The following is a 23,017-nucleotide window of genomic DNA, read 5'->3' as shown; positions in this document are numbered from 1 at the left end:
GCCTCCCATGCGATCTGAAATAGCGCTGCCCTGGCCTCCAGCTGAGGTCCCCCTACCCACCATGTTCCCACGATCCCTGTCTCCTTCTTTAGAGACTGTCTGGGGACTCTGTCCTCCCTCCCTGCAGTGTGCTGTTTGTCCTGGTCTGGTCCCCTCTTTGAAGAGGGCAGCTGTCCCTTCCCCTGCCCTGCACGCTCCCACCCCTCACAGCGTGACACATTTCCTCCGCTCCCGTTTTCCAGCACAGCAGCCCCCGCTGTTCCCATGCCGAGCAGCTCCTCAAGGCCGCCCGGAACCTGAGCAGAGGTTGCTGCAAGCGGCGGAAACACGGGTGGGCTCAGACGCGATCAGAGGCAGCCAGGGAAGTTGCAGCTGCCCCGGGCTCAGCAAGGGGCTGCAGCGGCTCTCCAGGCAGCCCAAAGGGACCACGTGCAGTGACTCTCCTTAGCTGCTTCCTCCCGAATATCCGTTCCCGATAGCTGCTGGACTGGGACTGCTGGAGGAGGTGGGCGAGGTGGGGAGACCTGGGCGGGGTGAGGGACCCAAGGGCACCCAGTGCACCCTGTGTGCTGGAGGGGGCAGGGGAGGGGTGGCAGCAGGTGCCCCTGAACGAGTCGATGGATGCTTTCCAAACACCCCTGGGTACCAGGCTCCACCACCTGTGTGTCAGGACTGCTGAGGGGGCAGAGCAGGGGCAGCCACTGGGAGACAGCAGTTGTGCTGCTCTGGGGTTGCAGGGATCCTGCAGTGGGGGTTCCTCAGTGCCAGGGTGTTCCTCATGGCTCGTGGGCAACACTGTGGCTTCCTGAGGGCTCTCGAAGCAGCCTGACCCATGAATGGCACCCACACAGCTGCTGACCCTGGCACTGTGCTCATTTCTTGGCAGCACTGGTTGTGGTGCCCACAGGACAGAGCCTGCAGCAGCTGCTTGTGGGTTTGTGTCCTGTTGGTGTCTGTGGCTGTGGGGGGAATGAGAGCTGTGACCTGGGCAGGGTCAGTGTCCCAGGGGTCTGCCTGCACTGGAGGCCCTGGCCTGGGGCACAGCTGGAGGTCCTGATGCTTACAGGAGCCATAGACAGGGAAACAAGACCTGTGCCTGTGCCAAGGAAGTCCCATGGAGCAGCCCTGGTGTGAACTCATGCCCAGGGTCTGGCTTTGTCCTGTCTGCCCCCATGGGTCAGTGGCTGTGTCCCACAGGGGACCAGGGGGAGTCCCAGGGCCAAGCTGCTGCCAGGGCACTGGCTGACATGAGCAGCACGTTCACAGGGCCCTCTGCTTGTCTTCTTACAAGAGCACTGGGGTTTAGGAGGGGGAAACCCAAAACTCCATCCTTGAGATGCTTGCTCTGCTGAGGAAATAGGAGTTGGAAGCAGCTCTGCTCCAGCGCTTTCCCTAACCCCGCCACTGCCCCTGTGCTGATTCATTGATTTGGACGGGTTATATACTGGGAGGGGAAGAATGAACCACACTCTGCTCTCTTGCCAGCACGGAGCTGTGCTCGCTCGGCGCTCGTGGCTGCAGGACACTCGGGTAAGTCTCCTTCTCCTACTGCCCCTGTGGGTGGACATGGATTCTGGGGACTCCCAGGGCAGCTCTGGGGGTGGTGGTGGAGTGGTGGGATCTGCACGTTCAGCACCTTTTTATTCGATGGAGATGTTTATCTTGCAAGGGTTCTCTGAAAAAGTGAGACCACTTAGATACTGTGGGAGCTGAAAGAGTTACAGAGGCAATGTATCCCAGACAATGATCAACAGATCAACAGGGGCAAAGTAATATTTTTGGGGGGCTGAGGGGCTGAGCAGCAGAGAATGTTCAGCCTCTTGGTTTGTAAGTTTTTTATCCCTAGAAGAAAAAGAGAGATCAATTGTTTCCAGCTGCCTTTCCTGAAGGTTGCTCCAGTGTGGGTGCTCTAAGTGCTGCCTTACCAGGGAGTGACATGAGCAGGGCTTTTGATGTGCTGAGCTTTTGGGGAAGTTTATAAATGTCTTGCTATAAACAAAGCTGTTCTTGGATGCAGATTGTTTCCATATGGAAAACACAAACTTTGCTGGCTTGTGGATGGTTCCTCCCTCCCTGCCTGAGAGCAAGAGTGTTCCCTGGGGGGAGGGCAGGGAGGAGGGCAGGGGCTGTGCCCCAACACCCTCCTGGGTGCCAGCTGGGACACTGTGGCCACACCCCTGTGCTGCCTGGGTCGCCTGTCTGGCTGAGCTGGGCTCAGAGCAGGAGTGTCAGGTTTTCTCTGTCCCTTGTGCCACATGAAGCTGTTAATGGGGGGGCTGCTCCATGCCAGCCTGGCACAAGGCTGCTGCTTTCATCTATGGATGGAGGGAAGGAGTGAGGAAGCTCTCAGGTCAGAGGAGAGAGGAAAGGGTGTCCATGGTATCTGTGCCCATGGGGTAACAGAGAATTTTACTGGGCACCACCCCTGGGACCAGCCTGCATACACATGCCCACATCAGACACCCCACTCATGGTAAAATAGGCCAGGCTGAGTCCTCCTGCTGGGGATGGGGGAACACAGGGCCAGCCTGTACCCAGCCTGTGCTGGGGAGCTGGCAAGGGTTCTGTTTACCAAGGCTCCTGCAGGCCTGGAGCTAAAGCATCCATGGTCACTGCTCTTGGTTTTGCAACAGCATCTCAGAGCTAGGAGGGTGCTTGGGGTGCTGGGGCAATGCTGGGACCCGCTGCAGGTGCCATGAGCCAGCTCTGGTGAAGGTCTGGGCTCTTTGGTGGTGCTGGGAGGCCAATGCTGTTGATAGCAACTCGCCACACTCTGTAAAACAGGAAACCACACTCCTGGCTGCCAGAGGAGCCAAGAGAGCTGGGATGCCAGGGATGCCACTAATAGCTGTGGTATGGCAGCCAGGCACTGTGGCCTCCAGCTCTGTCTTGCTCTGAGCTCCTGCCTGGGCTGAGTCAAGCCTTTCCTGGGCCAAGCCTTCCTTGCCTGCCCTTCTCTGCCTCGTTGCCATGCTGGGGGCAAGATGGCCACAGCCTCGGTGGCTTTTTCCAGGCAGAAAGCAGCACCCATCCCTGGCAGTGGCTCTGGGAGCTGGGAAATTACAGGGGTTGAACCCCCCTCTGTTTTTTCTGCAGGCCCAATGGAGCAGGGAGGCTGGCAGCGGTGGCTGCTGCTGCTGGTGGGCATCCAGCTGGCCAGCAGCCAGTGCCCAGAGCAGTGCCAGTGTGTCCGTACTGCCCAGGTGGAGTGCTTTGGTGCCGACATCACCACGGTGCCCAGCCCCATCCCTACCAATGCCATGACCCTGCAGATCATCAACACCAACATCGCCGAGCTGGGCGACGCCGCCTTTGGCAACGCCTCCCTGCTGATCGGGCTGCGCGTGGAGAAGAACGCCCTGTCGCGCATCAGCCCCGGGGCCTTCCAGAACCTGCCCGACCTGCGCTACCTCAGCCTGGCCAGCAACAAGCTGCAGGAGCTCCCTGTGCAGGTCTTCGAGCCTCTGGACAAGCTGGAGTCTCTGCTCCTCTCCAGCAACCAGATCCTCCAGGTCGAGCCTTCCCACTTCGCCCATCTGAGCAACCTCAGGGAGCTGCAGCTGCACGGGAACAACCTGAAGGAGCTGCAGGAGGGGGTGTTTGACCAGCTGACCAGCCTCACCAAGCTCAACCTGGCCAGGAACAACATTGACCGCCTGCCGCCCCGGGCCTTCGAGCGGCTGGCACGGCTGCAGGTGCTGCGGCTCTACGAGAACCGGCTCCGGCACATCCCCGTGGGCACCTTTGATGGGCTGCCGGAGCTGCAGGAGCTGGGACTGCACCAGAACCAGCTGGAGACGCTGTCCCCGGAGCTCTTTATGCACAACACCAACCTGCAGAAGCTCTACCTGTCCAACAACCTCCTCACCACTCTGCCGAGCGGCGTCTTCTTGCCCCTGCACGCTCTCGCCAAGATCACCCTGCACGTCAACCGCCTGCGGGACATCTCCCCCAGTGCCTTTGGGCCCATGCCCAACCTGCAGGAGCTCTGGCTTTATGACAATGAGCTTTCCACCCTCCCCACTGCCGTCTTCAGCAACCTCACCGAGCTGCAGCTCCTGGTCCTCAGCAAGAACCGGCTGCGGTCAGTGGCACCGGGGGCTTTCCAGGGCTTGGGAGAGCTGCTGGAGCTGTCGCTGCACTCCAATGCCCTGCGCCGCCTGGATGCCCGGGCACTGGAGGGGCTGCCCAAGCTGCAGAACATCTCTCTGCACCATAATCAGCTGCAGGCGCTGCCACGGGGCATCTTCGGGGCCACGCCTGGGCTGCGGCACCTGCAGCTGCACTCCAATGCCCTGGAGTACCTGCCTGCCGGCATCTTCTCCCCGCTGACTGCCCTGCGAGAGGTGAGGCTGCACAACAACTCCTGGCGCTGTGACAAGGGCATCCTGCCCCTGCAGGGCTGGCTGGAGGAGAACCCTCACAAGGTGGGTGAGATACCCCCGCTGTGTGCCCAGCCTCCCGCCCTGCAGGGCATCCGCATCACTGAGCTGCCACGGGACCAGTTCCGCGAGCCGCAGCCCCCCACTGCTGCCCCCCATCCCAGCACCCTGCTCCCTGCTGACACCTCTAAGGCAGCATCACCAGAAGATGCCTCAATGGAGCCCCCCACGGGGCTGCCAGCCTCCCCACAGGAGGAGGAGGAGGAGAAGAAGGAGGAGGAAGAGAGGGGGCAGTGGGGGCTGACACGCCTGCAGAGTGGGGTGGTGGTAGCAGTCATCGTGCTGGTGTGTGTGGCCCTGCTGGCTGCTCTGGTGGCACTGGTGGTTTATGGCTGCAGGAAGAAGAGCCATGTTGTGCTCATGAGGATGAAGGCTCCGAATGAAGCCTGAGTATCTGGCAGACCCTGAGGGCAGAGGTGCTCATGGGGTCAAAGGACATGACAGTGGCTCTGCATCAGCTGCCCTTGCTGACTGGGATGGGACAACATCACTGTGTGTGCTGTAGGTACCTCTGTCCTGCTCTGCTTTGCCCTGCCTTGCTCTGCAGCAGAGCCTCCCCACTGAGTGACCTCTCACAGCTGCCCACTATCCCCAGCCATTCCTGCCTCCAGTGCAGCCTCTGTACTCATTCCTTGCCTGGGTCCAGCAGCTGAGGTGTGGGATGGAGAGAGGGACCCCTCAAGCCAGGAGCCACAGCCTGGCCATGATGGTGCTTTACCCCAAAGAACAGGACTTCTCCATCCTTCACCTTTGCATCATTCCCTGCAGAGCTGCTGCCCTCATGCTGCCTGCTGCCCTCACCCCTGCCCAGCCCCTCTTCCCCAGCTTCTGCCCCCACCATGCCTCCGCCCTTGCCCTGCCTGGGCAGGCAGTGTGAGCCATCATGCTGGGCCAGGAGCCGAGTGAGCACCTTCGCCCCAGGAGAGCTGCCTGTCCTCTGCTGCTCCATCACTCACCAGTGCCTGGGCAGGGCTCCCCGTGGGGCTGGGCTGCTGCCAGGCTGGCACACCCTGAGTGTCTCAGCTGCGTCCCAGCTGCCCTCCCTGCCTGCAGGCAGGGCAGGCCAGAGCACAGCCAGCACCCTCTCCTTCTCCTGGCTGCCTGCTTCCCTCATGCACCTCCAGCCAGGAGAGCCACGGGACAGTGCGATGGCATCAGGGATGGGCAGGAGCAGCCCCCCAGCCCTCACTGCACACTGGTGCTGACCCTGCTGTGGCTGTGCCCTTGCCTGCAGTGCTCTGCCTTAGCCCTACAGGGTGCCAGGGGCTTGCACTGGCCCCACTGTGAGGGTAGAGGAGTGGGACAATGGGTGTGAAGTGCCTGCAGGGGCTGGGAGAAGCTCCTGTGCTGCTGGAGCATGCTTCTACTACTGCACCCCATTCCTGGTCCTCATTTCCTTAACACCCTCTACCAGCTAGTGAGCAACCTGGTTGTGCTCTGCTTGACAAAGCTTCTTCATCCTCTTCTTACTCCCTTGAGTGCCCTCCTGTGTGTGCCCAGTGCCCCTGCTTGGTGGCAGGCCTCAGCCAGGGGGGATGCTGGCAGCACAGAGTGCAGGGTCAGCAATTGCTGGCTGCTCTGCAGTTTGCAAATGGGTGCCATCCCCCCACAACATCTGTATCCAGCTGCTTTCTCCAGCTGCAGCCCGACCATGGGGGGTCAGCTCACCTCCATGTGTGCTGCAGTGGCCCCAGGCTGCCTGAGGAGTGCTGCTGTGGGACAAGGTGTGTGTTTGGTACCCACCCTGCAGTGCTGGCTGCTCACAGCACCTCAGTAGCCAGTGCTGGCAACAAGCAGCTCCACACTGGTGCACATGATGGGTCACTCCTCTGGGCCCAGTCCTGCATGGTAGCAGGAGACACAGGGTTGTGTCACGGGGCTGTTGGGTGCTGATGTGTGACCTTCCCATTAAAGTGCCTTTGTCCACTCCAAGTGCCAAGAGCTCTTTATTCATTCCTTCGTGGTGGGCAGCAGGGGAATGGCCCAGCAGGGACTGGGGCTGCACTTGATTTCCACTCCTCAGAGATTTTTGCAGCGCTGAGGGAAAGCCTGTATGGGTTGTAAGGCTGGGTGAGATTTACAGGGCTCTGTTTGCAGAGCCCTTGCTGGTCCCTGGACTCCAGCCTGGGATGATGGACCAAGGAGGGCTAAGCCATACAACAGCAGTGGGTGGGCTTTTGGAGAATAAGCTGGGACCTCAAGAGAGCTTCTCAATGGAGACACTGTCTCCTGTACAGTCCACTGCTGGGGTGGTGGGGAGCTTGCTTGGCTCCCTTCAGAGCTGGCTGCCACTGGATTGTGTCAGCTGTGTTTTTCCTTGTGTCACCATCTGCTCCATGAGACTGACTGGGTGCAGTAAAGTATCCCTCCTCCTGTCCCTGGGGGTGCCTCCATAGCTGCTGCCAGCCCAGCCTGTGCCAACACAGGCCCTTGCACTGCAGCTTTTATGGTAGTGTGTCCTGCTCCTCTGGGCAGGTTGAAACTCCCAGGGAGTTCAGCTGAGCCATGGGTCCCTTGCCATCCCACTGCTGGCTGGGATGCAAAACCCCTGGTGATGATCATGAGGGGCCCATAGTGGTTGCCTCTCCATAGAATAAGGTTCGAAAAGACCTCTAACAACTTTTATCTGCCTTGCTAAGCTGCACCTGGTCTCTTCTCTCATGGCAGAGATATTTTGAGCTCCATTTCCCAGAGAGATTTAATAAAGTCCTGGGGTTCTCTTAGGGGGCTTCTAGGAGTAAGCATGCTGACCTTGGTGTGGGACTGGAGCCACCTGTGACAGCAGCACCCTGCCACCATCCCTGCACGAGTGGCTGTCCAGGGCCAGAACCCCACTTCCTTGCCAGGATGCTCACAGGCAGCTGCCTCTGGCCTCATCTCCAGTCCCTCTGAGGCCGGTTATTTTTCAAAGTGCTCCAAGGACACGGGTTGTTGTTGCTGATAAGCAGCGAGGGGCAGCTCCGCCCCAGCAGGAAAAGCTTGTCCCTGGCTTCGGCTGCCTTCCCATCCGCCCCAGAAAACATTGTCCCATCTCAGCAAGCAAATCTGCCGCAGATTCAGTGACCATGCCCGTCATGCCTCACTTGGTAAGTGGTGCCCACACTGCTTGAGTAGTTTGGGGCCTTGGGACGGGTGGGAGCTACTGTTGGCTCTAATGAGATGGAGGAAAGGAAATGTCAAGCCAGTGCTGCTCTCAAGTGCCAGTGTAAGTCCTGGAGAGCTCCACTCCTGGGGTGTCTGTAGGTGGGCATTGCTGTGGGGTGGGCAACATCCCCCACCATGAGGCAGCACTGGCATATATCCCAGCTAGGGAGAGATTGGCAGAGGTCTGGAGACCACAGCCTCAAAAAGTGCTTCTGTGGGCAGTGAATAAGTGTTTGGTCAGGATGAAAATCCCTCCAGAAGGTTTGACGCTGCTCTGATTCCTTGTGGAAAAAGAAGTACCCAACAGGGAATTAGAAATACAAGTGGTGGAGCCCACTTCTATTCCCACCAAGTTCAGAGCAGCCCTGCAGGGCTGTCCCCAACACCCAGTGTGTGCAGCACAGCCCTGTGTTTCACATATTCTCCTGTCACAGAACCTGGCTTTGAGCCTGTGGAGACATCCGATGAGGGTACAGGTCCCACCCTGACTTCCATGAATCCATGCAGGTCCCACCTCAGCTGCTGCTCTGCAGGGTGTGGCTGCTCACCACCTTTGGTGAGGGTGGCATCACTCCAGTTGTCAGACTGGGCTGGGGTACAGAGTAAAAACTCTGGGCAGACATCTGGGAGGGAAGTGCTCCAGTTCCTGCAAGGGGAGTGCTGGGGAGGTGTTGGCAGCAGGGGCTGGAGGGATGCCCCCATGGCTAGGGCAGTTGCCTATGCTGGTGGTGTCTCAGAGGTTGATCCTGCTGCATTTTTGGCTGCAGAATCCCTTTCCCCAGCAGTGTCTGTCTGTGGGTACATGTGGTGAGGCTTGGTTCCTTCTCCAGTGCAGGCTGGTGATCTACGTGTTGCTGGGGCTGGGGTCCCTGCTGGTGGGGGCACTGTCCCCATCCTGCCCCCCTACCTGCCAGTGCTATGACATCTCCAAAGTCTTCTGCTCAAACGAAAGAATGCGGGAGATCCCCGAGGGCCTGCCAGGAAGTGCCACCCACCTCTTCTTCGTGGAGACAGCCCTGAGCAGCATCCACAGCGGGGATTTGGGCTCCAGCACCACCCTCACCAAGCTGGTCTTCATCAATAACAACATCCAGGAGCTGGAGGCTGGTGCCTTTCAGGGGCTGCCCAGCCTTACTGAGCTGGAGGTGTCAGGCAACCCCTTGCCAGCTGTCAGCCTTGGGGTGCTGGCAGGGCTGACCAGCCTCAGCAAGCTCTCCCTCAGTGCCAACACCATCCGCACCTTGCAGCCAGGGCTCTTCACCCCCTCTTGCCGCCTGCAGGACCTGAGCTTGTCAGGGAACAGGATCGAGGCCCTGCCCCCTGGCATCTTCCACCCACTCCGGCGGCTCCAGGCCCTGGACCTCTCACAGAACGTTCTGGCTGAGCTGCCGGATAGGCTGCTGGCCCCACTTGTCACCCTTCGTGTCCTCAAGCTCAGTGACAACCTGCTGGCACGGGTGCCTCCTGGTGCTTTCAGGGCACTTGGCCAGCTGACTGAGCTCCACCTGGATGGCAACCGGCTGGAGGAGCTGCCCCCTGGCATCTTCTCCAGGCTGGGGGCGCTGCGGCGGCTGCAGCTGCAGCACAATGCCCTGAGCAGCCTGGCCCCTGACATCTTCACTGGGCTCCTCAACCTCACTGTCCTCAGCCTGGAGGGCAACAACCTGGCCACCGTGCCTGCCATCCTGTTCACGGGCACCCCTGGCCTCCTCCACCTCTCGCTGGCTCGCAACCAGCTGGAGACACTGCCCCAGGAGCTCTTTGCTAACCTGTCAGTGCTGGAAACCCTGGTGCTCTCACACAACGCCATGGATCACCTGCCCACTGGGGTTTTCCAGGGGCTGGCAGGGCTGACAGAGCTACAGCTGAGCCACAACAACCTCTCCAGCCTGCCGGCAAGGCTGCTGACTGGGCTGCCCCTCCTCACCGCCCTGGTGCTGGACCACAACCGCCTGCCCCGCCTGCCCACGGGGCTCTTCGATGCCAACGATGACCTGGTGCGTGTGGGGCTGTCTGACAACCCCTGGGTCTGTGACTGCCACCTCTCCTACCTCCTGCACTGGCTCCAGAGCTTTGCTGAGCCCCTCATCCACGGCCAAGCCTTCTGTGCCAGTCCAGCTGCTCTCCAGGGCCAGGCCCTGCTGGAGGTCCCCCGCGGGCAGCTGGAGTGCCCAGGAGCACACGGCGTCCCTCCAGAGGAAGGCTGGGACACAGATGCTCCGGGGCAGTGCACCTACACCAACCCCGAGGGCACTGTCAGCGTGGCCTGCAATGCCACGGCCTGTCAGCAGCTCAGCCTTCGCCTCTCTCCCCCCGGGCAGGAGCGGGGTGTGGGACCAGCCTACCGGGGTGCCTGGCAGCTGCGCTCCCGCTGCGGCACGCTGCAGCTCAGTGTCCTCGTCACAGCGCAGAGGGGGAATGAGCCCACACCACCCGCTCTCCCCACGGTGCCCTAGAACTTGGACAGGCGTTTGCTTCTGCTCTGGCAACCTCTGAACCAGCCTGGGAAACAAGCAGCTCTCCGTCTCGCTCTGTTACCGCTGCCATGGTCACCAGCTGTCACCCAGCTCTCTGCAGCAGCTGGCCCGGTGGTATTTATCCTCTCAGCTATGTGTTTCCTGTGTGTTTCAAATATAATTAAAATTTATCTGTTATTTCTGTGCTAGTAGTTCCCATGGCAGAGAGAGGAGTCATTCTGTTCCCCCACCACTGTCTGTGTGTCTGGGAGAGGCAGTGAAGGTTGATGTGGTACACTGGGATCTTGTCAGGAGCTGTGCATGCTGTGGCACAGGTGCAGGTGCCTGGTGGTCAGTAGGTGCCACTCTGGCATTCTCATGGTGTGCTCATGTCTGCCCAATGCAGCCACCTTCCCTTGGCACTGCAGAGGGAAGAGAGGCCCAGCTGCAGCCTGGCAAAACATCCCGACACAGATTTGTGTTGTCCAAGGGAGCTGTGGGTGAGTGCTGCTGATTGCTCAGCAAGGGGCATGAGCTGCCTGGCTGCAGGGTGGGCCCAGGTGTGCACAAGCCCCCCACCACCCTGTCAGGGCTTGCTTTGCAGCCTTGCAGCCTGAAGATGGAATGTGGCAAATTTCATGTAAACAAGAGGAGGAACTTTGCTGTGAGGGTGAGTGGAACAGGTTGCCCAGAGAGGCTGTAGAGTCTCCTTCTCCAAATATACTCAAAAGCCATCTGAACAGAGCCATGGATACCTGGGGAACCCTACTTCAGCGGGGAGGTTGGACTAGATGACTTCCACTGGTCCCTTCCAACCTCTCCCATCCTGGGATTCTGATTCTGTGACCTGTGGAGACGAGACACAAAGCAGTGCTGCCCACCCAGGGGTGACAGGTAAGGGATGTGCTCCCCTGGGGGGGGGTGCACACAGGGGGTGTAAGCACACAAGTGTCCGTGCGAGAGTGTCCTCGTGTCTGTGCGTGTCAGCTGGGCCTGTCCGTGCCCGGGAGTGTCTGTGGGTGTCTGTGGGTGTCTGTCTGTCCAGGCATGTCGGTGCGGCGGTGCTGCGGCACCACCTCGTGGCCATCGGGACCGGGCCACTGGGGACATGGGTGCCTACGGCACTGACATTGGAAAGGGGTAAGGCTGTTGAAAACGTGCAGTGGTTTGTTTTTAAATTTGCCAGGAAAAGTGCAATGAAACCCAGCAAGCAGAAGCTGAGCTTTTGTAGGAGCAGGTGAAAATGGAAGAAGTTTAAATGCAATCAGTGCAATTACCCATTGGGAAGTAAAGGACAGCCAGTCAGTTTGTCTTTGCCTCAAAATGAGCATTCCACAGGATGTCCTGCACTAGCCAGGGGCTCTGTGTGTCACCATGGGAGGGTCTTTGGCTTGCACTGCAGCACACAACACTAGGGCAAGCAAGGTGTGGAGCTGTGGGGCTGAGCACAGAGCCTGGGTGTTGTTGTATCTGTTGAACCACAGACGTTTCACTGTTTATAAGCATTAAAAAAATGGCTTCAGAACTACACTTCTAGCTACATAAGGCAAATCCTGAGGAATGAAACAGCTGTCTGTTGTGTCAAAGGTGGTGGTGTTTCTGAAACTGGTGAATTACCCTGGTGGAGAAATGGGACCCCAGAGACCATTGCCTGCAAACAGGCTGGCCTGGAGATCTTCAGCTTTCCCTGCATGTGCTGAGTCAAGTGGTGCCAGCAGATAATGCCTGGGGAGTACGTGACTGTGTCCCCTCTAAGGGGTTTCTCTCTGCTGTGGCCTCCTGCACTGGGGGCACAGCTCCTCTTCTGGCTCCCCGGCCGTCCCTTATCATCCCACACAGACATGTCCTGACCTCACATGTGAAACCCAGTCCCATGCCTGGGACATGGATAAAGAGCTGGCCAGGTGATGAGACCCCCCTCTGGTGTCCTCACTCCTCTCATGGCATGGCTGCCCAGTGACTGAACTTGTTTTCGGGTGCTCAGCCATGTAAGTGATGCGAAATGCTTTTTTTCTCTCTTTAAAATGTGCTGGGAGGGGCAGTGGGAAAGGCTGCTGGTCGTTTCCTTGCAGCAAGGAGCAGGGGAGGCTTCAGTGCCATGAGCTGGGACCATCTCTCCATGACTCTGCCTGGCTGAAGGGGGCGGGGGGAGGGCAAGCATGGGAGCGCAGTGAGGGTTTTAAAAGGTCTTTGTGGTTCAAAACTTTCTATTTTCATCCCCCCACAGTCAGACGTTTACACATTTCACCCACTGCACTGCCCCTGCAGCAGGAGTGAAGCAGGCACTTCTACAGCCACAGCCCCAGCTCCTCTACCTGAGTCTCCCTGGGGAGAGGATGGGCAGGGATCAGCAGTGGCTTCTACCCTAGGAGCCCTGGGGGGCAGCCTGCACAACCCATGTCACCTCTCACTCATTTCTCTTCAAACCAAATGGCTTTCAATCTCCTGCATTTGCTGATGTCTGAGCATTCTTTTAAAAAATAACTTTTCATAGCAGATTTACCCTCCCAGAATAAGTATTTTTGCATGATCATCTTTGATGGTCACCCAAGAAGAAGGCTGTACCTCTTTTCTCTGCTCCCACCCAGGGCTGTGAATTAAAAACTGGAAATATGGTCCCAGTGAGGTGCTCATGGCAGTTAAACCCCGGTTAATGTGTTCGCTGAGTGTTTCCAAATGTTTCAATGGAAGAAGTGGGCTCTACTAGTAGGTGCGCATCAGTGATTTCACCTCCTACCTGCAAGGTCAGAGACCCAAATGTTTGGCGTTAGAGAGTTCGTCTGTGGACATTCCAAGGTTTTAATGAGTCTTGCTGTAAAGCTTGGTTGCTGTTCACAGGTTAACTATTTCTGTCTGCCAGAGCTGCACAACCAAGGCCAAAATATGGTGCAATTAGCAAGAATCCTGAAAAAAAGATGCTTAGAAACCATGTTTTAAATCAACCTCCTGAACTGAGAGACACAGCAATGAAACAGCAAACCTACCCAGCACAGTGTGGAAATTCTAAGCACACAGGGTCCTCTGCTCTTGGCTGGCTCCTGGGAGCCTTGCTGATCCCTCATTAGCAAGTGCAGGGCTGACTGCTTCTGTTGTTGTATGAATGGGCTGTTGCCCTGCTGACTAACTGGACCCGCTGAGGCAGCACTAATGGGCAGCAGCACTTTGTCTTCTTCACCCAGGCAGACACAGCCTATATTCCAAACATATGAGAACAGCCAGAGAACAGACTGTCCAGGCCTTGTCCCTTCTGGAGCATCTCCCAGTTCATGCCTAACCATAACCCTAACTCTAACCCTGACCCTAAGCCAGCCGTAACCCTAACAATAAAATTAACCCTAACACTAACACTAATGCTAAACTGAACCCTAAACTCTAACCCTAACCTTAACCCAGCACTATCCCTAACCCAGCCCTAACCATAACCCTAACTCCAAACCCTAAACCCTAAACCTAACCCTAACACTAACACTAATGCAAACCCTACACCCTGACCCTAAGCCTAAACCATAACGCCCCAACACTAACCCCTCACTGTAACCCTAACCCTAATGCTAACTCTACACCCTAACGCCCTCACCCTAACCCTAACAGAATGCTATCCCTAACCATAACCCCAAACCTAACCCCAAACCCTAACCCAACCCTAACCCTAATGCTAACTGAAACACTAACTGAATCCTAAACCTAACCATAACCCCACCCTCACCCTAAACCCTAACCCTATCCCTAATGCTAACCCTAACCTTACCCCTAACCCCAAACGTAACTCCTAACCCTACTCCTAACCCTAACTATAACCCAACCCTAACCCTAACCCCAAACTTAAACCCTAATACAGCCCTAACCCATAGCCTCTAAGCCTTACCCTAACTCCAACCCTAACCTTAACCCTAACCCTAAACCTAACCCTAACAACTAACACTAACCCTAACCCTGACCCTAACCCTAACTCCCTAACTCCAACCCTAACCCCCTAACCTTAACCATAACCCTAATGCTCTTACCCTAACCCCATAACCCTAACCCTCTAACCCTAAACCCTAACTGTAACCCTAACTCTAAACCCTAACTGTAACCCTAACACCCCTAACCCTAACCCCTAACCGTAAACCCCTAACCCTCTAACTCTAACTCCATAACCCTAACCCAGCCCTACCCCCTAGCCCATAACCCTAACCCTAACTGTAACCCTAAACCCTAACCCTAGCTGGCTGTCTTTCCCTCTCCATCCCTTGGTACCAACAGCAGTGAACTCCTGTAAATGCAGCATGTTTGCTTGTCCAGTCTCTCTCTTTCTCATTAAATGGGTCATGGTAAGTGAAGAGTCCTGAGAGCTGAACAACAGTTCATGAGCTGTGGACAGAGATTTCTTGTTCTTCATAACTGATTTTTGAAGCCTTTCTTTTCAGGACAATGTACCAGCTTTTCCTTTTGCTTTTCCTCCTCTCCTTCAATCCCCATAAATGTCAAGATAAAATCCTAGGTGAAGATCCCTATGAAATGCCCAAAGACTACCAGGAGGTCTACAGAGGGACAAAAAATGATGTCAAAGAGATCCCAAAGATTGCAAAGCCCTTTGTTTCTGAGATGATCTTTGTTCAAACCAGCATCACAACTATAAGGAAAGGCGCCTTCAGGTACATGCCCAATCTGATCAAGATTTTGTTCATTGGCAACAAGATCAAGACTGTGGAACCTGGAGCCTTTGATAATTTGGACAAGTTGAGGGATTTGGACATCTCTGGTGCTTTATTAGAAGAACTATCTGTGGGCACTTTCCAAAACCTCCCAAGTTTACAGAGGCTGGAGCTGAGAGAAAGCCAACTCAGATCTATCCCTAAAGGCCTGTTTGATGGGCTGGAAAGTTTGGGAGAGCTCTCCCTGCACATCAATGCAATCCCTTCTCTTCCAGAAGGCATTTTTGATTCTCTTGTCAATCTAACTTTTTTGGACCTGTCTAGAAACAGGATCACAACTCTTCCTGTGAATGTCTTTAGCAAACTCACCCAGCTGCAAGTCCTCCGGCTGTATGAGAATGAGTTGCAGGACCTCCCAGAGGGACTGCTGGACAGTCAGCTGGAGCTGCTGGAGCTCAGCCTCCAGAGCAACAGGCTCAGGGCACTGCCACCTATGCTTCTGAGGAGCCTGCCTCACCTGGAGAAACTCCTCTTGGACAACAACCTCATCAGTGTTCTCCCACCTCAGGGCTTTTTTGGTTTAAACAAACTGAAATTGCTGACTCTGGGCTCAAACCATATTATGGAGCTCCCCTGCTGCCTTTTTGACACCATGCCACACTTACGGGAGCTGGATCTGAGCAGGAACAGTTTGGTCACACTTCCAGATGGCATCTTTGTCAACCTCACATCCCTTGGCAAACTCATCTTGTCCCACAACCAACTATCAGCCCTGCCAAGAGGAGTCTTCACTGGGCTCAACAAGCTCTTGGACCTCCAGCTGGACACAAATCAACTCTCTGCTCTGGATGAAGGGGTCTTTGCTTCTGTCCCAAATCTGAAAACCCTCAACCTTCGAAAGAACCAGCTGGAGAATGTTCCCCAAGGGCTCCTAGACCCCCTGAAGAAGCTCAGCTCAGTGTATCTGAGTGGTAACCCATGGAGATGTGACTGCAACCTCTGCTACCTGCACCGCTGGATCCTGGGCAACAAGGAGAAGGTCAAATTGTCCACCCAAGTGTCCTGCAAAAGCCCACCCCACCTGGCAGGGCAAACAGTAACCTTGCTGAGGGACGAACACCTCATTTGCCCAGGTACTCCCCCATTTAACTCCACACCATCACAAAGGACATCAGCATTCCTGTCACATGGAGCCATGTCCACAGCAGCACCAACCATGCTGTCCTTGGCATCCTCTCCCATCAGGACACTGCCAACCACTCTTTCACCTGTGGTCACCTCTGCTGTGTTGCCAACCATGCCAGTGGAGGCTGCCTTCACCACTCTGTCACCAACCAAGCTGTCTAAGGCCTTTGTCACCATCCCACCACCAGCTGTGCTGCAGAAGACCTTCAGTGCCAGCCCATCAACAACCAACAAGCCCAAAACCTCCATCACCACATCATCAACAACCAGTGTGTCCCAGTCCTTCATCACCACACCATCAACAACCAGTGTGCCCCAGTCCTTCATCACCACATCATCTCCATCTGTGCTACCAAAAGCCTTCATCAGCACCTCATCACCAGCTGTGATGTCAGAGACCTCCATTACCTCCTTATCATCAACTCTGCTGCCAAAGGCCTCCACTGCCATACCATCATCATCAGCTGAGATGCCCAAGGCTTCCATCACCACCCCATCATCAACAGTTTCAGCTTCAGTCATTGTAAGGCTACAGTCTCCTGGGGCCACCCACCCAAAACCTGTCCCACCCACTCTAGCTTCAGCCACCACACCGGTGCAAACAAGTCCCCTGGCAGCCATGGCCAGACAAGAGCCTCCTGCTCTCTCAGTGCCCAGGGAGAGGCCAGACCCCATCCCTCAGGGAACAGCCATAACTCCCCTTGTCTCAGCTTCCTCCATGGCACTCTGGCCATTCCCCAGGACTGCTGCTCTGGGCACAGACCCACTGGCCTCACATTCACCATCACACCGTGCTCCTGCCCCAGGCAGGGAATGGGACTATTCCACCACGTGTGACTTGTCCACAGCTGGTGCCCAGCCCACCCCCACTGCCCCCCAACCTGCTCCTGCCCTGGCAGGCACTGTCCTGCTCCCAACACCCCCTGTCCCCACACTGTCAGACAGTATGAGCCCCCGTCCAGCCCCCCCATCCCTGGCCCCCAGCAGTCATCGTGCCTGGGGCTCGTCCCTGTGGACCAGTCCATGGCAGTGCCAGGTGTCCCTGGCCTTGGGGCTGGCTGTGCTGGCACTGCAGGCAGCCTGCACACTGCTGGGGGTGGTGGTCGCCCTCCTTCTTCACCAGGACACTCACCGCCACCCCGAGCCACCTGTGAGGCTGCTGAGCCTTCAGACCTTGGCTGCTCCGGGGACCCCTGAGCCAGCCCGGGCACCACCTTGATCTTTGCTACCCCTGTATGACCTGGGCTGTGCCACTTGTCCTCCTTTGGGGTCTGCAGCCGTGCTGGCCGCAGGGTGGGCTGTCCCTGGGTTGGGGGTCCCGGCACCCAGCCTGATCCCAGGGTAGGGGGTCCCAGCAGCCAGGCTGTTCTAGGATGACTCCTGGCGATGCTGGGAGCCTGCAAGCCTATGAGCGGAGTCCCTGCCTGACGGCCCTTCTGCCAAGGGACACTAGATGGCATCCCGACACAGGCAGTGCCTGACTGCGGCCACCGGAACGCCCGAGCCCCCGCAGCCGCCGGGACCCCGCCGCCACGGACATGTCCGATCTGCGCTCGTAGGGACAGGAGCCCCCACCTGAGTGTCCTCCCATCCCTGGAAAGTGCTTGCAGTCCTTGGGGAAAGATATCACAGGGCTTCCTGCCCTGCATCGTCTTCTTTCCTGTGCCACGTTACAGATGTCAGTGTCTGTACAGCCACCATACACAGAACTCTTCCCCTCTCCCTCTCCCTTTCCTCCCCCTGATATTAAAGCCTCCCCTGCATGTCTGATGGGCTGGTGAGAAGACTGTTTTCATCCTGGGGCTTTTCTTGCTATTGACCCACTATGGGGGACTCCTGTTGCTTGCTGGAGTGTGGGGTCCCCAGTCAGTGCTGGGGTAGGACCAGGGCTGACCCTCCACAGGCAGTGGCACTGAGACACAATAGATAAGCTTTTCTTCCCACTCCTAAATCCCATGTCTCCCAAAATCTCTTTGTGGTGCTGCCTGCCCAGCCCCTCTGGAAGAATGATGACATACTCTTTACTATAACCTCACCTGGTGCTGGGTCCTGGCTGCAGGATGGGAACAGGTCTCTTGGGAAACTTGGGAGGAAGGATTGATGAGAGCCTTCACCTCCACAGTTCTGGGCTCCTGCCAGGCCCAGGGAAGTGCCAAACTTAAACAAAAGTGGCTGTTCCTCTGTGGTTTCTGCCATCACATCCTTTTCCTGCCAGAAAGTGTTGAAACCTTTCCTGGGAAGCTTTATTCCAGAAGAATTTAAGCTGATGAACACAGGGGTTGTTCCCTTGATTTGGGTCTCTAGGTACCTTTTTTTAGCCCTAGGTTCAGAGTTGATTTTGCCCTGTGCAAGGTAAGCTGCTCCCAAATTTGATCACAGTTTCTACAGAGTTGCAGGTGTCTGTCTTCAACTCCTTGCCATTGCTGCTGGTGCCTGCTCTGTCTTGTCCTGCCTTTGGGTGGCCTTCCCCAGTTGTGTGGGATAGGGGCTGCCTGGCTTGAAGGTGTCCCAGGGAAAGAGTCCCTGAAAAGCAATAGTCTGGACATGTATTTCACAAGGAAAAGTGGGAAAGCAACTCAGAAACCTCCTGGCCAGTGAGCCCTGAGGACCCCAGTCCCCTTGCCTGGTGCAAGACCGGGAGAGGGGGAAGGGGCTTTGTGCTAGAGTGTGTGCCTGCAGCTATGCATTAGGGACCTGGATATACATCCTTGCTGAGAACCTGTGCAGTGTTACAGGCCCTTCAGCTACTCCTTGAAGTCCTGCTGACGGCTGTGAAATACGGGAGGGAGTGTGGGGCAGCACATCTGGGCGGGATGGAGCGAGCGGCTCCGGGGCCGGGGCTGGCACAGCAGGTAATGAGATACAGATGAGGGGGAGAGAGTGTTTTTTCTGGCAATCCAGATGGACTCGGCTTAATACTTGATTTAGAGGGTTTGAAAGCGGGGCCTGGCTGCTGGGGAACAGACCCCGAGCACTTCCCGAGGTGATGAGGGGGGGTCTCTGCTGGCTTTTCAGATATTTAATGGCCCAGCACAGTCTAAACAGGGAAGTACTTCGGGGTGAGATTAGCACAACATAATCACATCTTAAAAGGTCTTCAGAGACACAAGGCACGTCCGCTCTCATATTAATTACTGATTATTAATAAAGCTGGGGTCAGGCACTAGGTGTTCACTCCGGAGCATGCTGGTTCCCTCTTTGCAGGGTGGTGCTGTATCTGAAAGCAGCGCAAAGCCCTGCAGCCTCCACCTGTGCCCATCCGGCTCTGGAGGCCAAATGGCCAACATTCCTACAGCTGCTTTTAAAACTAATTTGCCCCATAATACCCCAAAAGGGCCACATCTTTCTAAGTGCCCAGAACACCTCTAAGTGCTTCAGAGTGCTGTAAAATAATAACAGCCGAGAGTGTTCTCAGCACGGGAATTTCCTGCTATGATCGATTTGTAATTTGCAATGAAAATACAGTGTGCGTGTTCCCAGGACCAGCCTGGTGCAGCTGGCTCACAGGCAAGAGTCAGCTCCCTCCACCACTTTAGGGCCAGTCCTTGGAGGGTTATGGCTGGGCTGGGAGGAATTAGCAGCTGTTCCCATTTGCCCCTGTTGGCCCCAGTGTACTCCAGGAGGGAAGGAGCTTAGAGGGATGCAGGGTGTCCTGGGGGTGATGTGCCTGAGCAGCCTATGGAGCAGCACCCTGGGGTTTCCTGCTTGCTGAGCAGGAGCAGCCAGAAAGCACAAGGAGATGGGCAGAGCATGGGGATCTGCACCAGGGAGATCAGTGTTTGCTGCTTCAGGGCTACAGCTTGCTGCAATGAAGTTGTGTAGCTGGGGCAGGTGCTGTGGAGTGCAGAGTCCTCCACTCTGCTGTGGGGAGGCCAGGCATCCCTTTGCAGCATGACACTGCACTGGGTAGTGGCTGATAATTTTTAATCTGTGAATTCCTCTGGTTTCTCTGAACTCAGGTAAGATTCACAGCACCATGTGGTGAGAAGTGCCCAGGATTGCTCATGCACTGAACGAGACATCACTTCACTTTGCTCTTCCTCTGCTTGCTGCTCCTTGCACAGGACGCCCCTCGTTCTTGCTTTGGTAAAAAAAAAAAAAAAAAAAAAAAAAAAAAAAAAAAAAAAAAAAAAAAAGTTGAGCATCCCCATGTGGCATCTCCTCATGACACTCTACACCTCTTTCCAGTTGCTGTGACTGCCTGAGGTCCTCACAGCCTCAGGTGACCAGCTGATAGAAGCAGAGACAGGAGACCATACATGTGTGTCCTTGAGCAGTGCTGGGACCAGGGATCTCCAGCATGGTCTGGGAGTGCTGTAGCCACTGCTGGCTCTCTTCCTGCCCTGTGCAGGTGGGGAGTGGTTCCCACAGCACTGTCACTCATGCTGCAGTACTGATCTGTAACCCTCTGCATGTCAGCCCTGCCAGGAGCCACCTATGCTGCGGGTGTGGTGGCCTGTCCCTGCCGCCTGCCTCAGTTCCCTTTCCTGTCCCTGGGGCACCCCAGGGGACAGGCTCACAAACAAAACTCTTTTGTGGCTTGTGAGAAGGGGGGCAATTAACACCTGCATGAGGGGATTTGCACAATAACCCGCATGAGGAGCAAGCCTGGGCCTTTGGTGTCTCACTGCTGGCTTGTGATGGGAACCAGTCCCAGCTTGTGGCCACACTGCCACAGCTTCCTCCCTGTGTGCACTACCTCGTATGCCAGTCCCAGATGTGCCGAGCTGTGCTGGGAGCAGTGTCTCAAAAGCTGCTGGTGTGATTTGAGAGGCCTGGGGAGCTGGGGATTGACTTCTCTGTGTGCTGTGGGCAGAGCTAGAAGGAGCTGGTTTGACACCTGTTCCTGTAGGAGCAGGGAGATGCTGGCAATGCCACTGGAGAGGTGGGATGGGCAGCACAGGACCTGCAGGTTGAGGACACGAGCTGGGACAGCTCCCTGGCAGAGGAGGCAGCTGCTGGGATCAGCCTCAGTTCCAGCTGCACATTCATGTGCAGCACTCATCCATCCCCTACTGCAGTCAGCAGAGATGGCTTGTGGGCTGGCAGTCATTGCTCACTGTGCTGCTGTGCCTCCTTGATGCTGGTGATGGTTTTGAACACCAGCACCACTCCTCTGCGTGTCCTCCAGCTGGTTTGTCTCCTCCTCTCCATCCTTTACATTCAACATCCCTCTGTCCACACCCACTCACAGTACCCATCCAGCCACATCAGGCTGCCTCTTCCAAGAAGCCCTGTGAGACACAGAGCCAGAGCCAGGGGCAAGAGCTGAACTGGGACATTCCTTCATTTGCTTTTCCACTGGCATCTCACAACCCTACTGCAGCGAGAGCCTGATTTCCCCAGGGCATGCAAGAGGGAACACACAGCATGAGGGATGAGGCTCAAGCAGATTGGGGGCTGACACCCCTGGCATTCTCATCCTGTCTGCCTCATGCCTTGGGCTGTCCAGGCTTTTATCCAGGGTTTGGGCAGGGCATGAGAGCAAGGGCAAGAAAAACAAGCTGGTGCATCCTCCCTTGGGCAGTGAGAGAGCCCGGAGGGGCGGAAGTTCCTGTTTGTTTAAGGTGCAAACAAGTGCTGTTAATCTGCTGCCTGTTTGTATTTCTTTAGAGCCCGTGAGTGTGGGGGGAGCGGAGATGGGGTCTCCCCTTTGTGCGGGGGCAGGGTCAGGCTATTGGAAGTGGAGGTGAGAAAACACAGAGGGGCAGCTGGAACCTGCTTTGGGAGGGAAAGATTTTTTTCGGCTATTTATGATAATTAGTGGGAAACGTTCCTCAAGCGTTTCAGATGATTCTGTAATGAAGTTGGGTCGAATGTTTCTGCTTTGTTCCCCTGGAACCATTAAAAATCCCCCTTCTTTGGCTGCCTTAATGCAATGCTGAAAAGGCACAATGGCATAAAAGTGGCTCTGGGCAGGGCGGCACGCCTCCTGCCCCGCCAGATAGAGCCCTTCAGAGCCCAGATTTTCTGGGTTATAAACCTCAGCACTTGTAACGTTCATGCAGAAGCTGCCGTGGATCCTGTGCCCAGGGCTCCTTCATATCCCTGATGCTGGTCAGTGTGTGTGAGCACCACTGAGATTGGTGTGCTCAGGGGGAGCAATGGCCAGCACAAACAGAGTAGAGTGACAAAGGACAGGCACAGCCAGAGATGCCATCACTCCACTGTTACAGAAAAGCTACTTTCTGCCCGTGACTGTGCTGGGAATTTGCTGGGGTGAAATGCTGTGCTGGGAGAGGAGCAGTCTTCATTCAGGGAAAAATGGGGGATCCAGCCCAAAGGAAAGTCCTGCTGAGCTAGTGCTGTTCTAGGCCAGATCCTGCCCTGCCTGCTGGACCAGGCAGAACCCAGGCACCAGTGCAGAGCAAGGAGCCTGAAATCCAGCCATGACTCTTCAGGTGAATCATGAGCAGTCTGCAAGAGCTGGCTCAGTCTCCTCTTGCTTTTAGCAGTGGAAGGCTTTTCCAGCGTATGTGATGAAAAGAAAATCCACCTGCCTGATCTCACACATCTATCAGCACTGTTTCCCCAGGGATGATGTGTAAAGCTAATGGGAGCTCTTCTGCTAAAGCTGTGATAAAAAGAGAAAATGGCAAGAGCTTTTAGCATACTGGTGGGGGCTGAATGTGATGGATTTTGGCCTCCCCATCAATATTCTCATGTGGACTCCAGTCAAGCTCAGTGTCCTGGGCTGAGCACAGGGCTGCAGCAGGCAGGGGGGAGCAGCTCCCCTCCTGCTCCTCTTTTGGCTGGGCAAAGGCAGCTGGGGAGTGCTTGGGCATTCAGTATGGGCATGCAGCATTGGCACAGTCCTCCAGCTCTGCTGGCCAGGCACCTTCCCTCCCATCCACAGGCAGTGTCTTTCAGATAGTGACTGCTAACTGGGAGCATATCACCCTTAATGCCCACCCCCTGCCCCATGGCTGGAGCCAACACACCCCACTAAGGTACTAAATCATCCAGCTGTGGAGGAAAGGTTAAGGACTAGAAGCATGGCTCCCCAGGAGTTGCCCCATCCCTCTGCCTTGCCTGTCCTTGCCATAATCAAGCAGTCATATCAATCCCTTCACTCCTTTCAATGGGGGAAAATTTGCAAACAAATTCCTGCCAGCAGGACTTTCGAGCTCTCCTGCATGGTGGAATAAAGATA

The 23,017-nt window shown here is 56.1% G+C and overlaps 3 protein-coding genes across 4 annotated transcripts; all 3 read left to right on the top strand.

Annotated features, from left to right (window-relative positions):
- Positions 1-345: 345 nt before the first annotated feature.
- Positions 346-6,343, top strand: LOC310913397 (uncharacterized protein). 2 transcript variants are annotated; one of them, XM_083868791.1, is made up of 3 exons: positions 346-505; positions 1,486-1,530; positions 3,097-6,343. In XM_083868791.1, the coding sequence occupies exon 3, from the start codon at positions 3,102-3,104 to the stop codon at positions 4,830-4,832; it is 1,731 nt and encodes a 576-aa protein (XP_083724917.1). In that variant the 5' UTR covers positions 346-505; positions 1,486-1,530; positions 3,097-3,101; the 3' UTR covers positions 4,833-6,343. The 2 variants fall into 2 exon arrangements, with proteins under 2 accessions (XP_083724917.1, XP_083724918.1); XM_083868792.1 differs by lacking the exon at positions 346-505 and having other exon boundaries at positions 1,484-1,530.
- Positions 6,344-7,406: 1,063 nt separating this feature from the next.
- On the top strand, positions 7,407-10,203 carry CPN2 (carboxypeptidase N subunit 2). The gene is made up of 2 exons (XM_083868427.1): positions 7,407-7,528; positions 8,417-10,203. The coding sequence occupies exons 1-2, from the start codon at positions 7,508-7,510 to the stop codon at positions 10,040-10,042; spliced, it is 1,647 nt and encodes a 548-aa protein (XP_083724553.1). The 5' UTR covers positions 7,407-7,507; the 3' UTR covers positions 10,043-10,203.
- Positions 10,204-14,372: 4,169 nt separating this feature from the next.
- LOC310913126 (uncharacterized protein) lies at positions 14,373-17,083 on the top strand (the record flags this gene model as incomplete). The annotated part of the gene is made up of 1 exon (XM_083868261.1): positions 14,373-17,083. Exon 1 carries the CDS (start codon positions 14,456-14,458, stop codon positions 17,081-17,083), a length of 2,628 nt encoding a protein of 875 aa, XP_083724387.1. The 5' UTR covers positions 14,373-14,455.
- Positions 17,084-23,017: the final 5,934 nt, after the last annotated feature.

This window comes from Zosterops lateralis (genome assembly GCF_965231275.1).
Source record: "Zosterops lateralis genome assembly, chromosome: 10".
NCBI classification, from domain to species: domain Eukaryota; kingdom Metazoa; phylum Chordata; class Aves; order Passeriformes; family Zosteropidae; genus Zosterops; species Zosterops lateralis.
Note: the sequence above shows the minus strand (reverse complement) of the source record. Positions and strands in the feature narration are given on the sequence as shown.

Bases quoted from the DNA above. Each gene is read 5' to 3' on its own strand.
- LOC310913397 (XM_083868791.1), top strand. From the start codon at position 3,102: ATGGAGCAGGGAGGCTGGCAGCGGTGGCTGCTGCTGCTGGTGGGCATC.
- CPN2 (XM_083868427.1), top strand. From the start codon at position 7,508: ATGCCCGTCATGCCTCACTTG. The intron at 7,529-8,416 runs GTAAGTGGTGCC...TTCCTTCTCCAG, and splicing joins TGCCCGTCATGCCTCACTTG to TGCAGGCTGGTGATCTACGT.